Source organism: Camelus ferus, chromosome 21 (assembly GCF_009834535.1).
Source record: "Camelus ferus isolate YT-003-E chromosome 21, BCGSAC_Cfer_1.0, whole genome shotgun sequence".
NCBI lineage: Eukaryota > Metazoa > Chordata > Mammalia > Artiodactyla > Camelidae > Camelus > Camelus ferus.
The window spans coordinates 14,937,335-14,953,389 of NC_045716.1; the positions used below are offsets into that span (position 1 = coordinate 14,937,335).

The following is a 16,055-nucleotide window of genomic DNA, read 5'->3' on the forward strand; positions in this document are numbered from 1 at the left end:
CACAGGAGAGAGCATGGGCTCCAGACTGACAGTTTGAATCTAGGCTCTGCCACTTACTACCCAGCTAATAATGCCAAGTACTGTGCTAGTGGTGAGGATACAGAAAGAGACACTTTTCTTCCCTCCCTCTCAGTTTAGTGGAAAATACAAAGAAAGAAACAGACTGTTAGTTAGAAAACAGAAAAGAGCATCAAAGGAAAACCGCCTGGGAAAACCAGGGACGGCTTCCTGGAGGAGGTGATACTTGATTTAGCCCTTGAAGGGTCAATCAGAACTTGCTAGACAAAGGAGGTATAGGCAAGTCATCCGGAACTGGGAGCAGCATGGGGGTGAGGCTGGGCCTACATTACCTCACCTGTAAAAGGCTGGAGTGATCCTCGCAGGCTTAGTTACAGGATAAAATGAGTTAACATACGGAAATTGCCTGATGCTATTCAGGACAGATGAGAAAGTTCTCATGTGTCCATCTGAACCCTTTTGCCACTTCTCTCTGGACCCACAGCATGTGGTTCACCTCATTTGTGGTGATTGGGACTCATCCGTTTATGAGATAAGTGTCTCTGATAGACTGAAACTTCCAGGTCCAACAGCTAGAGGTCGCTGCCTCCTCGGACTCGGGAGTGATGGTTCTCTCCACGAGTCAGCCTTAGCTCAACTCATAGGAGCTCCAGGGGCAACTCCAGGCTGACATTTTTCCAGGGGGATATTTCTGTGTAGGAACAGCCCCACAAGATTGTCATTCTAAGTGAAGTAAGCCAGAAAGAGAAAGAAAATACCATGTGATATCACTTATATGTGGAATCTGAAAAAAAGACAAATGAACTTATTTACAACACAGAAACAGACTCACAGACATAGAAAACAAACTCATGGTTATTGGGTGGAGGAAGAGGGTAGGAAAGGATAAACTGGGAGTTCAAGATTTGCAGATACTAATATATATAAAATAGATGAACAACAAGATTATACTGTAATAGCACAGGGAAACATATTCAGTATCTGGTAGTAACTTATGGTGAAAAAGAATATGAAAATAAATATATGTATGTTCATATATGACTGAAGCATTGTGATGTACACCAGAAATTGACACAACACTGTAAACTGACTATATACTTCAAATAAAAAAAAAATATGTACAAAAGAAAGAAAGAAAGAAAGAAAAAGAACAACTCCACAGTTACACCTCTGATGCTCCATGCTCCCCTCCAGAAGGTAGAGAGCACTTAGAGCCACTGAGGTTTCCAAAAGGCTTAAGATAGCGCTCTGCATGTAGAAGGCACTCAAGAGATATTCCTTGAACCAGCAGCGAACCAACTAAGGTCAGGCATGGGACTTACCACTCAGCATCCTATCGGCCTGGCACAGTGTAGGGCTCCAGTGGAGAACTGGATGGCGTCTTCAGCAGGCCATGCGTACTGACCGCCTCTGCCATCAGTCTTCTCATGGTCCCCCCATAAGGGCAACACGGGTGCCGTGGCAGAGTCTAGCACGTGTTTTCTTTGAATCTGTTCTTGCGTTCCAGCCACACAGGGATCCAGCACTGTGGTTCAGGATGGGCTGCCCTGGGGTTTTCCCCGTCCCTGCTGCTGCAGACCCTGAGGTTTACCCCGAGCAGACTCTGAGCTCCTCTCTTCTGGAGAGAACGGTCCATGTCCACTGACACTTGTGGCTGCAGCTCTTTATGCCCAGAGGCAGAAGCGGTCTGGGCGGGCCCGTCTGCACTTGCTTTCCCGGCTGCTGTGAGCCAGGCCCGGCCATCTCGAGTCTCCTTACCTGAGCGTTGATTAACCCTGCGCTGTAGAGGCTGGCAGGACAAGAACCTTATAGGCATAAAGCTGCAGAAGGTACAGGCAGTCGAGGACATGAAAACAGCCCCTGCCTTCCCCATGGTGGTTGTGGAGTGTGTTCCTGACAGCAGGAACTGTGTTCTCCTCGGTCCTGAATCCCTAGCACCTGACATGGTACCTGTACCTTGATAGGCGTTTGTTACATGTGAGTGAGTGAATGTCTCCACACTTTGCAGGCTCAGTCCTGCCCCAGTTCGCAGAGCAATATGAGTCTGAGGCAGGGGATTCTGGAGCAGCCTGGGCACCTGCTCACTCCACCACCCCCTCCCGGGGGTTTGGTTTTGACTCAGCTTCCCTGTCTGGCTGGCTCAGGTTACAGTCACCCAGGTCGGGGGACCTGTGGGATCCCCCCGCCGTGGTCCTGGCGGTTGATCTGACACAATTCAAGGTGAATCCCATGCTGTGCACCAGAGAACTCAGGCATCAATAAGTATTTCTGTCCTGCAACAGGCCCTTCCCTCTCTCTGGTCTTTGCATGCCTTTATTCCAGTCGTTCTTGGGGGTCACATGTTTGCAGGTGTGGCTGGAAGGAGGGAAGGGATACAGAAAACCAAAGGAGGGGCTCTGTCCTCACGTACCATCCCTGTGCTCCCCTGGCCTCCCGTCACCTATGATCTTCTCCTTACAGGCTCCCCCGGCCACTCTGGCTCCACATCCATGAGCCCATCGGCAGCCTTATCTACAGGGAAGCCAATGGACAGCCACCCCAGCTACACGGACACCCCAGTGAGTGCCCCACGGACTCTGAGTGCGGTGGGGACCCCCCTCAATGCCCTGGGCTCTCCGTATCGAGTCATCACTTCTGCCATGGGCCCACCGTCAGGAGCGCTGGCAGCCCCTCCAGGAATCAACTTGGTTGCCCCGCCCAGCTCTCAGGTAGGTGTCTGTCCTCGCCGAGCACTCTCCCGCCATCTCAGCCAGGCTGCTCCTGGCATGGCGTTGGCACTCAGCAGGTGCTTACTGTGTGCTTCCTGAAGGGACTGGGTTGTCTCTGCAGAATTCCCTCCTGTAGGGCCTTCACTGAGTGTGTCCTTAGGCAGAGCAGCCCCAGAGAACTGACGATGCCTCAAGGTCTAGGGGACTGTGGCCAAAAGGGAGCCACCCCTGTGGTTTCAACGGTTCAGCCCTGGCTGTGACTTCAGCGTCTCTCGGGTCTGTCTGTCTTCCATGGGGTGGACCGCCTTGATTCTTCTTGATTCAATATTGGATATTTTTCGAGTCAGTTAAGTGCCCGGTGCTTTACTACATGCTGCAGAGGATACCAAAATGATCTAGATGTGGTCCAAGAGCTTACAGCTGAGAGGGGAAATAGGCAGGTGTGGGACATGGCTAAAGCTAGAACAAGGCAGAGTGTGTTACAACCATGCTGTCTCTGAGATAGAAGCGAAGACTGTGGAAACCCAGGGAGAAAAGAAAACTTGCCCAGCTGAGACCCACTAATTCTGCCCAAGTGGGTAGGCTCAGTGGGCTCAGGTGCTGTGTCCAATCTCATAAACTAGTCACACCAGAGCCAGGGTTAGACCCCAAGTCTCCCGACATCCCCATGAGATCTTCTTGTTGGTTGCCAAGGAGTAAAAGAGGAGTCATCGATGCTCCTCCGGAGTCTCGTGGGGGACGCGGGACACCTTGCCGATGAACTGCAATGTTCTGAACCGAAGGGGTACAGAACGGGACCTGTGGACTTCCCAGTCACGTGTTCCATGCGGGTGTCAACCGCTCAGAGGAGTGGGGCGCGGACAGTGGTGGGGAGGGGCAAGTGTTTACACCACTCTCACCCACCGTCATCAGCAGAGCTGGCAATACGCTACCCTTCAGAATGTGGGACCCCGAAGAGATTTGTTTTGTTCATTTTCTTTCAGGTGAATGGATGCCAGGCAGGCAGGTCAAAGCTAACACAGACTGAAAGAGAGGTCGAAGTTCTGGGACGAAAGTAAAATTTTGCAAAGGGCATTCACATTCACTCAAATAATGACTTAGCAGGACCTACTCCGTAGCAGACTGTTTGACACTGCCCTAGGGTCTGGGGATATGCACTGAATAAGTCTTTACTCTCCTGGAGATCACTCTGTAGCACACAGGACAGGCAAAATGCAAACGAACCAACGAGATAGTTTCAAACGGCAATCAGTGTATCCATGAAGAAATAAAACAGGGTGAGGTGATAGACAGTGACAGGGCTTGTGGGTGGGGTGGGGGCAAGGGCACTGGCCCTCCGAGGCTGCTTTTAGCAACCACACTCCGATCTGATTGAGCCAAGCCTGGCCAATAAAAATTCAGCTTCATAGCCGTGTGAGTGGCCGGGCCGCTATTCCTGGACCCTATGTCTGTACAGAGGGATTGGGGTTGAAAGGTCAGCTGAAAGCTCTGGTCCTGGCCAACTGGGCTGTGTGCAGAGGCCAAGTTTGGCTTTGGGAGCTATATTAGGCTTGCCAAGTGCTGGTGAAGCCCAGACACCGAGCAGCGTTGCGGGCTTGGGCTCTGGAACGACACGGCCGTGACACTTTGCCCAATTAACTAGATGACACAGGACATCTAGTGCCTTCAGTGTTAGCCACAGTGAGCTGGACTCTGGACACTCTGGGCTGACTATTCCTGTGCATCCTGCCTTTCTTGCCCAGGATTGGGTCTGAGTGGGATTTGTACGGGAAACATGCTCCTTCCGTGACCTGGGTCTGGGGTGAGTGCGGTCTGCGGGCCAGGGGAGGAGGGAGGCGCCCAGTGGGGGAGCGGCTGGCGGGGTGTCCTAGTTCGTGCTCTGTCTTTCCGGGGTTTGAGCTTCTCTTTTGGCTTTTGTTGGATTTTCAATCTAGGGGAGTAAAGAGGACTGAACCAATACTCCGGAAGCAAGGGACGGTGTCACCTTTTGCAAACCACTGTAACTTTTATTTATCTCTGTTCCTTCTTCTCTGTTGTGGGGTAATGCATTCTGCCCTGATGACCCTACAGCGATTTTCATGAATATCCAAGGAGATGTGGATTTGAAAAATCACTTCTTAAGTGCTTGAGATGCTCTGTGGTGGTGAAGTGGTCGAATCATTCTCACGCCTAGATGATGTGTTATGCACCTAGATGGTCATTGGTTCAGGTGTGTGTACTTTGTTGCTGAAAGGGTCTAGAGAAGTTCATTTCAACCGCATTCATTGAACTAAGCACTGGAGATTTAAAACATGTGGAAGACTTAGTCCCTGCCCTGGGGAGTACCTAAGTGGAGGGAGCACTTTCCAGAAGCACCAAATGTATAATTGGAAAGTACTTATGCAGTTTTCAGACAGAATGGTCTAGATCACATTTTCCTGAGTGTGTGTCATGCTGCATTTTTGTGTGATGTCTGTTCGCTGGTCTCTCCCTACCCTGCTGCCTGACCCGGGTTCTGTCCCTTATAATTCCCGCCCAAGTGATAATTGATAATGGAATGGTTATCCTTTCAGATGTTTGCATTTTATAGAGAATACTCTGATGATAAAAATTGCAAATGTTAGTGCTAGAACAGCCCTTATAGGTCATCTTGTTTAATGGTTTAAAAAAGCCATGAAGCCTTTTCTTCCAGTGAAAGCATGTTTGGAAGCCTAATATATGTCGAGTAAAAGCAGGTCTGGTGAACCAAAGGCAGGAGATATGGCGCCTTCTTACTCAGCCTCCCCGCCTCCTGCCACACACACGCTCTGAGCTTGAAAACCACTGCTCTAGTCTGTGGACGAGAAAACGGAGTTGCTAAGTGAAGTCACCTGGTGGAGATCACACAGCGAGGAAGTGGGAAGACCAGACTCTGTGCTTTTCACGACAAAGACCCTCATTAGATTAAAGAAATGCCACTTGAAGGAATCCAGTCCCTGGAAGAGGGGCGCCTGCCTGCAGCCTGGCCGGTCCGCCACATATCTGCCTTGAGTGGAATAATTTGGGCTGAAAGCAGCTCAGAAATGTGGGACCTGATGTTCCGTGATGGCTCCGGGGCATCCAGGATGCATTCGGTCCTTGGCTGAGAGTCTGCAGATGGAAGACAGGCCAGCCAAGTGTGTTTCTCTCCTGTTCTCAGGAGCAGCCAGCCGCCTGGTAAATCCCAGCTCTAAAGTGCTCACTTCAGCAGAGCTGCTCCTAATGGAACAAGACAGCTGGGGCTGCGGGACTGGGGACCAGGCAGCTAATGGGTTTGAGCTCTGGTGGCCGCCTTCTGTCTCATCCCACCATTGCTCTGAGTCCACACAAACCCCAAGCCAGCCAAGAGGCTGACGGAGAAGAGCGTCAACCCACCTATCTCAGCCACTGCCTCTCATCGCCATCCAGACGCAGCGAGAGGAGGGTATTGGAGAGGGGCTGCTGGGAGAGAGCGACCAGAAGCAGGGTAGCTCCTCCAGGGGGCTCATGGCCAGTGAGGTGGGGCAGGAAGTAACCAGGGGCCAAGGAGATCTGGGGGGCTCTGGCCACACGAGACAGACAGAGTAGGGAAGGAGGAATGATGACCTGGGATCCAGGTGCCAGCTCCCGCCTGTTAGATCTCGAAGGCACCTAACCTGGTGTCTGCTGCAGGTGCAGCAGCTTTGGGTGTCTCTCTCCTCTCGTCTTTCCACGTGCTGCTGCTTCATAGTTCGAGGGCACTAGTCCTCTGCTCAAAACCTCATAGCTCCTCGTTGCCTCTCAGATTAAATCCACTCTCTTTAGGCAGGCAGTTAATCCTCAGGCTTGGTCACAGCCCACCTCCAAGCCTTGTCTCCCATCCATTCACTGGACACAAATACCTGGGTTTCCATCTAGGGCTTTGTTGTCAAAATAGTTTGCCCATCACTGGCCCACCCAAATCCTACCCATTTTGGAAGGCTGTCAGGTCCCAGATCAGATGCCACCTCCTTCAGGATGTCTTCCTTAATCTCATTTGCTTGTGATCTTTCTTTTCTAAACTAATCCAGCTGGCTTTTAACATCAGAGCAATGGCAGATGAGATGGAAGGTGGCCACCAGAGCTCAAACCCATTAGCTGCCTGGTCCCCAGTCCCGCAAGTTTCCTGAAGCAGTGCCTGCGTCTTCTTCCTTTTTGTACTCCAGTAGGATTTCTGAAAAGAACAGATGAATAAACCATCTTAAGGCTCAGTTTTCTCATTTGAAAAACAGGAAAATCTCATAGGGTTGTCATGAGGACTGAAAGTTATTTAGTGCTGAGCAAACTTTCCTTGGATGGTAGCGCCAAGAGTGGTGATAACAATAATGGCTGTGCTGTGATCGCTGCAGGCTGGAGCTGGCGGAGCTGGTCCCGCTAGAGATGGGAATGGGAGGGGAAGGTGGGTGAGGGCCTCCTGAGCCCCAGGTGTTGGTGCCCTCCTCCCCGCTCCCATGACCTTCTCATCCGTCTGAGGATTTGAGGACAGAGTCATGGTCAGCTACAGGGCTCTTTCTTTGGGGTCATCTCATCTAAAATGCTTCCATTTCATGGGGTGCATCTATGTGCTAATAATACTGGTTTCCTTGAGACACTCAGAATTCCTTTCACCTAGGACGATGTTGGCTCAGAGTAAACATTCAAAATCTGAATTAATGGGATTTTATTGGAATGATAATTGCTACAATTTAAGGAACACCTCCTGTGTGCCAGGCATTGTGACAGGCATTTTACATCATTATCTCATCTAATCCTCCCAGTGACTCTGTAAGTTATGTATTACTATGTTCATTTTACAGACAAGGGCACCAAAGGTCAAGGAAGATTAGTAACTTCTTTGAGGTCATGCAGCCAATAAGGGTAGACTGGGTGTCAGTGGCAGGCCCGTGTGACACCAAAACATGTTTTCTCCACTATTCAATTCTTTCTATTACCAGTGATTCATTCTTTCTTTCTTTCTTTCTTTCTTTCTTTCTTTCTTTCTTTCTTTCTTTCTTTCTTTCTTTCTTTCTTTCTTTCTTTCTTTCTCTTTCTTTCTTTCTTTCTTTCTTCTTCCTTCTTTCCTTCCTTTCTTTCCTTCCTTCCTCTTTCTATTTTTTAATTTTTTATAAAATTTTAAAGGTTCGGTTCATTTACAGTTATTATAAAATATTGACTGTATTTCCCGTGTTGTAAATACATCCTTGAGTGTGTCTTACACCCAATAGTTTATACTTCCCCTCTCCCACCCCTGTATTGCCCCTCCACCCCTCCCTGATGGCAACCACTAGTTTGATCCCTGTATCTGCGAGTCTGCTTCTTTTTCGTTATAGTCACCAGTTTGTTGTATTTTTTAGATTCCACCTATAAGTGATATCATGCAGTATTTGTCTTTGTCTGGTTTATTCCACTTGATTCTTAATCCTGGTTGCCATTAGCATTACCTGGTAAGCATAAGGAAATACCAGTACCAGTGGAACCTCAGACCATTTCTGGGTGTGGGGCCCTGGAATTAATTTTTTCCCAAAGCTCCCAGGTATACATTCGGGGTTGAGAACCACTGTGTTCCACCGAAACAAAACTAAACACTGACTCTAAGATCCAGATGTCTTGCCTTAGCCTTTTATAAAAAGGAGGGAGCAGGAGGAGGAGGAAGAGGAGGGAGCACTCTCCCATCACATACGTGTTTTCATCCCTCATCCTAATTAATTTTTAAAAGTTCCTGGTGATTTTGATTTCAAAGCAAGGCCCTGAAAGCTGTCTTCTCTTTTTTGCATCCCTCACAGCATTTAACCCAGAGCCTCTGCCCTCCTCCTGTGCTCAATAAATATTTGCTTAGTGAATTGAAAAGCTAGTCAATTTAGAAGGAACCTAAGCCAGGCTCTGTTGTATTTTATGTTTTATTGATCATGCCTTCTGTCCCAAAGGCCTTGAATAGAGAAGAAAATCCTACCCTTGGATCAGTTGGGGAATTAACAGTCACTTCAGTTAGGCAGTCTGATTCAAAATTCACGTAGACCACGCAGAAGTCCCTGGACCTCCCCTTAAACCTCTGGGTATTCACCAGGTGCCTCTACTGGGCACTTAAACACACACCTGCTCAGCACCACCTTTGTCTGAATTACTTGGATGTGTTCTTAGTTTTTGTGCACGTTCTGACTCCTCAGTGAGATCGTGCATTTTTGAGGAATGAGAGACAGATCTAGGTTCTTTATCTCCCTTCACAGCCCAGAATGTTGACCTGTAGCCATGAGTCCAGAAATGCTGCTGACTGGATGACCAGCTCATATTTCTTTAACTGTTTTTTCATTAATACAAAACACACAGCAGTGGCTTCTCTGTAATCTCCCCAAGAGCACTGGGAGACGTGGAGGGAGACGAGATGAAGAGCTAATGTTAACCTGTGATAAGGGGCGAGGAAAGCAATCCACGCAATGTTCCTTTATGGAGCCATTCAAGTCTACCAGCTCCCTATCCCGTGCCAGGGTCACACCAGGCACCAGAAAGACAAGGCGGACAGTCTCTGGCTCCAGGGATTTTCGTGGGGAGAAAATTTATTCCTTACAGACAAGTTCAAAAATATCACCTGGGGCTTTAACCTAATTTTTGGTGCTACTGCAATGATTTGGGCATTTGGCTTAGCATCTTCAGTAGGTTTATTGAGATGACCACTACATACATCTTCTCTTCCATTTTACTGTAAAGTCCCTAAGGGTGTTCAATTTATTTACCTTTGTCCCCTGGAACCTGGCACGGTGCCTGGCATGTTGAGCGCTTGGTGAATGTCTGTTTGCTGATTCGCTAAACTAATGGATTTGCATATTTTGCTTGGTTCTCTCCGGAGTCTAAGTCTTTCGCCTGAGGGTCATATAGCTCCTCTTGAAGCCCTGCTGAGTAGGGAGTAAGTTGTTAATAAAAAATTTAAAAGTGCACAATGGACTTGTCCTAAGTGTGCTGTGCAATGTAGATTTCTAGCTCAAGTAAAACATATGCATCAAATGAGTAAAAGCGGAGCGCTCTGATGGAGATGTGTTGTGATTTTTGGTTTCGGTTTTGGCATTTAGAAATGATTTAGTTCCTCTCTGTTACTATTTTTCTCCCTTAAATTCACATCCCTCCTAGGCAATTGTAGATATTCTGTGCTTGAAAACTACTTCTTGAAATAGAGCCTCTTTTTTTTTTTTCTTTCTCAAGGATGGTCTTGTTGCTTTCTGCCTGGGGGGACCGAGCTTACCCTGGCTCTGTGTGTTACTGTGTTTTCCCTCTTGTAGCTAAATGTGGTCAACAGTGTCAGCATTTCTGAGGACATCAAGCCCTTACCGGGGCTTCCCGGCATCGGAAACATGAGCTACCCGTCCACTAGCCCTGGCTCTCTGGTCAAACACATCTGTGCCATCTGTGGGGACAGATCCTCAGGTACGTGCAGAAGCAGACGGCCCTCCCAAGTGACCCATGCAACAGGGGTCCCAGAGAAGTCACCTGTGCCATGGCCCACCTGGCTACTTTGTACCCAATGAAAGAAAAAGGGGTCCTTCACAATGGTCCAGCTTGGGGCCCAGGCTGTGAATTTCTGTCACTGTAGTTTTGATCAACTGAAAGCATGACTTCGTTTGGGGGGATGAGATTTATAGGCAACATTTCAGAAGCCTCCTTCTGGCGTTACTGTGTTGCATGTGTAACTGGGATAGAGCAGCTGTTGTGATGAGCAAGTGTCTCAAGCTAGAGTCTCTTGAAGTTAAAAAAAATATTTATTATAATTAAAAATAATATCTCAATGTGGGAAATGTGGGAAAACTAGAAAAGGGCCAATGAAAACTAAAAAAATTATCTCCGATATCCCCAACAAAGATAAACCCTTTGATATTTTAGCATTTTTCCTTCTACAACATTACAGGTTTTTAACATGTTTCCATGGGTGGAAATAAATGCATTTTCCCTGATTTCATATTTTTTGACCCTCTTCCATTTTTTGCCAAAGTTTTTTCTTTCCTGACTTTTTCCCTACCTCTCCATCATTCCTGCCTCTAACTAACTCCTCATCTCAGCAATTTTGATGACAGGCTAATCCCTGATTTGATGAATAAGATGAGGAAGATTCTTTTCTATAGCTCTTCTCTTATTGTCACCAAAGCCACTGCAAAATGTCACTCCATTAAAAGTTCCTGGTGCCTGGAACTTACTTAGCTACATAACGGATGTTTGCTTGTCCTCAGAAAGTTGTTTCCAAATCATGCAGACTTGGCCGTTGCCATAGCAGCAGAATTCCAACCACACCCTGAAAGAGAGTTTTCTCTGCTATGGGTTACTTGAAATTCGGGGTATTCATTCATATATGGAAGAGCCATGGGAATGACAAATTGGTCCCATATTTCTTAAAGACAAATATTTCAGATCTGAGAGCATTAGGTTCTTTGGGCCTAGCATAAAATCCTGTGTTTAGTATTGCTGGGAGTTTAGTAAATTGGTATACTCAACTGATTAGGTGCTGACTAAGTTCACCAGGAGGCTGTCTCTGGCCACCAAGCCATCTTATGGTGACTTCCTCTGAAATGTAAGCACCTTGGGTACAGATATTTACATTGGCTAGTTCACAGGGACTTCAAATTCACTTTGATATCATTTAGGCTGATACCAAATCAGGAAGTCGTGTCAGGTCTATAGCTAAAGAACATCACATGTTACACTCAAGAATCGGACATAAATATGTTTTGAATGACCTGCTTCACTATTTTTCAAGTCCCACAATTCCAATCAGTTGAGCGTAGCTGCCTGGTGTGTAGTATTGAGAAGACTTCCACTTAGAAGAAGTGTGGTGATTGAGTGTTGGTACCTGTGTGGGCATGGGTATGGCGACTCTCCTGACACAAGTCAGCCATCCCTGGCTGGGGTCATTGAAAACTGGATGTGTGGAACAGGTGATAAGGGCAATGAAACATTTAACAGATTATTCTGGATCAAGCAAAAGCCCCTTCCATCAGATCTTTATGTCACATTCAAGATTACATGTCATATCACGCCATAAAGATCATATACCAATTCATTTCTCCAATAGGCAACAGCATTTAAAAAATTTACAGGTTCCTATTCATAGTTTATGGTGGAGGATAATACTTGTAAGTGAGATTCCTACGTCCTTCGGCTTCAATTATGGGGAAATATTAGTGAAGCTGACATTCATTTCCTGCTGGAGAATACGTAACAGGCATAAATATTTTTATTTATTATATATACTAATATCTTGATTGGAGGTAGGACATTTTGCTTAACTAAACACAAGAGTTACCCCAATAAAGTAAATATAAGCAAAATCTTAGGTCAGGACTTTTTTTTTTTTAAACATTTTTTTATTGAGTTACAGTCATTTTACAATGTTGTGTCAAATTCCAGTGTAGAGCACAATTTTTCAGTTATACATGAACATACATATATTCGTTGTCACATTTTTTTCACTGTGAGCTACCACAAGATCTTGTATATATTTCCCTGTGCTATGCAGTATAGTCTTGTTTATCTATTCTGCATATGCCTGTCAGTATGCTACAAAGTTTGAACTCCCAGTCTGTCCCTTCCCACCCCCGTCCCCCTTGGCAACCACAAGTTAGTATTCTATGTCTATGAGTCTGTTTCTGTTTTGTATTTATGTTCTTTTTTTTAGGACTTTTCTAATAATGCTTTCTGGAATGAGTGATTCCAGAGAATCACTTCCAGAGGCAAGGCACAAAGAAAGGCATATTTACTCGGCCTCAGTTTGGTTCTGCGTTCTCTGCTGGTTGTTCTTTGCTTTTGTTCCCATTGCCTAGGTGATGGGCCAGTTTCCCCTGGGGGGAGAGCCAAGGGGTCCTTTTGAATGAAAGAGCCAAATAAACACAAGGATGACTTACGGGGCTCTCTTCCTTGTGAGCAGGGAAGCACTATGGTGTGTACAGTTGTGAAGGCTGCAAAGGGTTCTTCAAGAGAACCATAAGGAAAGACCTCATCTACACGTGCCGGGACAATAAAGACTGCCTCATTGACAAGCGCCAGCGTAACCGATGCCAGTACTGCCGCTATCAGAAGTGCCTTGTCATGGGCATGAAGAGGGAAGGTGAGACTCCCCGCTACCCCTCCCTCCGCTCCAGGGAGAGCAGTCTGCACATAAATAATTGTGGGAGACAAACGCAGGATGTAGGAAAGGGTCCTGCTAGTCTGGACTATGTGGGAAGAGGTTTGAAGGGGAGGCTGGAGTGACTTTAGGTACCATGATTTCTTGAGTACTGCAACTGAACGCCCCCTGCCCTGGTCAATGTGTACCCCGAACAGACAGAGCAGGAGCATCTTCCTCCTCCAAGTTCACTTATCCACTCCTGGAGCTCAGGTGATGGTCCAATCTGCATCCTCTCCTTTTCTCTTCCAATAGCCAGGCAGCAAGTCTCAGAGCTGAGGTCTTGGGGTCCTGGTATGCTGCCCTGCAATGGAGCATCCGACTGACCTTCTGGGCTGAGCCAACTTCTCCCCTCTAATCCTCACTCCGGGGAAGCCTGCTGGTTTGATTAATCTCTCTGGGCTTTTATAACCTTGGTCTGCTACAAATCCTCTGCAATTGGTGTATTCCAAAGTCTTTTGGGATTATTGGCATTACCAATAATCAGACTGAGCCTTCTCATTCAGAGAGATCATCACTGTGCATTTTTAAAATGCTGTATCTTTCCATTTACAGTGTGAGTTAGCTGGGTTGTTGTAGGAAAAAAAAACATTCTGAAAGTGCCTTCTGTTCATTTACAAGATCAAAAAGTCTTTCTGTTAAATAACACAAATACATGGACTTGGTTAGTTAATTAGCTAGTGGACTCAAGCCGGTGCAGTGTGTAAATGGTGAATCTTAATAGACTTCGGGGTAAGGAGGTCCTGCCTCTCTCTCTAGGAAGTGGGAACAGGGCATTTAGTCAGTCCCAAGTGGATCCTTATTCTTGAAGAACTTTTCTGTGAGGAGTGGGGAGGCTGGCTGAAAGGACCACCGAAGAAAAAGTTTTTTTGACCCTTTCTAAGAAAGAAGGCTACCAAGAAGGAAAAAGTGAGATTCTTAGCATGTTTGAGATGGAGGTAGCCCTTGAGAATTTAATAACCCTAAGCATTCTACAGCTGAGGAGACAGGCTTTGCCTGGTGATGTGGATTTTTCCAAGGTCCCAAAGGTAGGTGATGAGCAGAGACTAGGTCTTCTTACTCCCAGACCAGAGCTCACATCACATTGCTCCTCCTGCCGGGGTGCGAAGGAGCTCTAGAATTAAGGATGGAATCTCACGTTGACAGACCCCAGAACCAGGGAGGGCCCTTACTCTGGTATCTAACAGGAATCTCAAATTAACAGGCCCAAACCTGTCCTCCCAGCCTTTTCATCACACGGTCCTCCCCATTTTAGGAAATGGCCCATTTTCCAGTTGCTCAGACCAAAAAACCACTGGACACCTATTTTTCTTTCATACACATTCAGTGGGTGAAGAAGTCTTGTTTCTTTCGCAAAATATGTCCAGAATCTTTCCAAATCTCACCACTTTTACTGCTATCACCATAATCCAAGCCACCATTGTCTTTTGTACTAATACAGATAACCTCCTGAGAAGTCTCCCTGACTCCTGTTTTTGTCTTCCTACAGTCTCTCCTTATCAAAGCAACCAGAGTGAGTCTTTGAACAAATGGGTCAGGTAAAGCCTTTCCTCCACCAAAACTCTCCAATGCCTTCCCTTCTTATTCAGGAAAAAGGCAAAATCCTGGTTATGACTTCAAGGTCATATTTGGTCTGGTTGCCCCATGTCTTTCTGCTCCAACCTTCCTATTCTCTTTACTGGGCCACCAGGGGTGCTCCCACCTCAGGGCCTTTGCACTTACCATTCTATCTGCTTGGAATGCCCTCTTCCCAGGTATCTGCTTGGCTCACTCCTACTCCTTCATACCTTTACTCGATTTTCAACTACTTGATAAAGCTTTGCCTGACGACTCTGTCGTAAATGCATCAACCACTCCTGATACTTTCTGTTCTCTTTCCCACAGTACTTACCACTGTCCGACATACTTTTAAATTGTATCCATTGTCTGTTTCCAAGAAGGCAGGGCTATTTTCCCTGCCTTTTCTTCTCCCACAGCTGTATCACCAGTGACTAGCACATAGTAGACATTTAAGAAATACTTGTTAAATGAATGGATGAGTGATTTCAACTGAATATTGGAATCAGAACTTTTAGTAATGCAGGAGTTCCTAAAGATGATCCATTCACCCACGCAGTCATTCATTCCTCAAGTGTGAATGGAGTGCCTACTTTATGCTTATGTCATACTTGCTGTAGAGGGGTCGACGATCTCATAGACGGGCACATGTGATGTGAAAAACCGGCTGGTAGACAGTGTCTTCTCTTCACCAGGATAGAACTGATACTCTTTGTGAGTATCAATATGAAGGGTCACTTTTTAAGGGTTACTGGGCAGCCTTTCCTTCACCACTATCATCTCTGGCTTTGATTTACAGAACTGGGGGCTCAGTTTGGACACCTTCATGAGGACAAAAATAATAAAATCCTGGAACAGATAACTGAGTGATACAATGGGATTTAGACTCCGAGGGAGTTGGGTGGACAGAAAGAGATAAAATTGGGGTGGGCTCAGAATTCGCCTCCCCGGGCCCAGGATACATAATGATGAGGCTGGAATGGATATTTGCTATTATCTGTTGTAACACATTCATCTCCTGAAAGAAGAAACAGAGGTTCTGAGAGGCCAGGGTCTTGCCTAAGCTTACGTAGTAGCAAGCTGAAGGCAGAGCTGATGTAAGACTGGGGTCTCCTGATTTCCAGGCCACCAAACAATCCTCAGAGGTCCTGGAGAAGTCTCTTTCCATGGTTTTTGGTCATTTAATGTAGTTTGGATAGTTAAAGGATGGGTTCTTTCTGAGGCAATTTGTGGGCAGTGTCAGACATCCATTTGGGTTTATTGGTCCAAAGAACCCAGAGCCTTGGAGGCAGTACAGAGGGCTTAGAGACCGGCTCGGGGGGCAGCCAGCCTGGATCCACCACCTTCCAGCTCTGTGACCTCAGACGGGTTACCTAACTTCTCTGTGGCTCATAGCACTTCAGAGGTTTCTCATGGAGGTTAAATGAAATACAATCTATGTAAAGTGTTGAGCGTACTTCTCACACAGAGCTAGAGCTTCGTAAATGTTGGCCATTTTAGTACATCACAATAAATGTATATTGGACTAAGGGGTAAAACTCTGTTCTAATCCTCTTGTAGATCCCCTGAATGTACCCAGCTGGATGTAGTAGCAGTAGCTCAGAATGTCCTCCCCGTAGAAGATTTCCTCCAACAACACACACGACTCCTCCTTTACGACA

The 16,055-nt window shown here is 46.6% G+C and overlaps 1 protein-coding gene across 2 annotated transcripts in view; it reads left to right on the top strand.

Moving 5' to 3' along the window:
• Positions 1-16,055, top strand: part of RXRG (retinoid X receptor gamma) — a 41,916-nt gene that overhangs the window by 14,509 nt on the left and 11,352 nt on the right. Inside the window, exons 2-4 of one of the 2 annotated variants that reach the window (XM_006175933.2) lie at positions 2,479-2,726; positions 9,968-10,112; positions 12,601-12,780. In XM_006175933.2, coding sequence (XP_006175995.1) covers positions 2,479-2,726; positions 9,968-10,112; positions 12,601-12,780 — 573 coding nt within the window. Of the gene's footprint in view, positions 1-2,478; positions 2,727-4,303; positions 4,528-9,967; positions 10,113-12,600; positions 12,781-16,055 lie in introns of those variants that run through there. The other variant, XM_006175934.3, reaches the window with a different exon arrangement.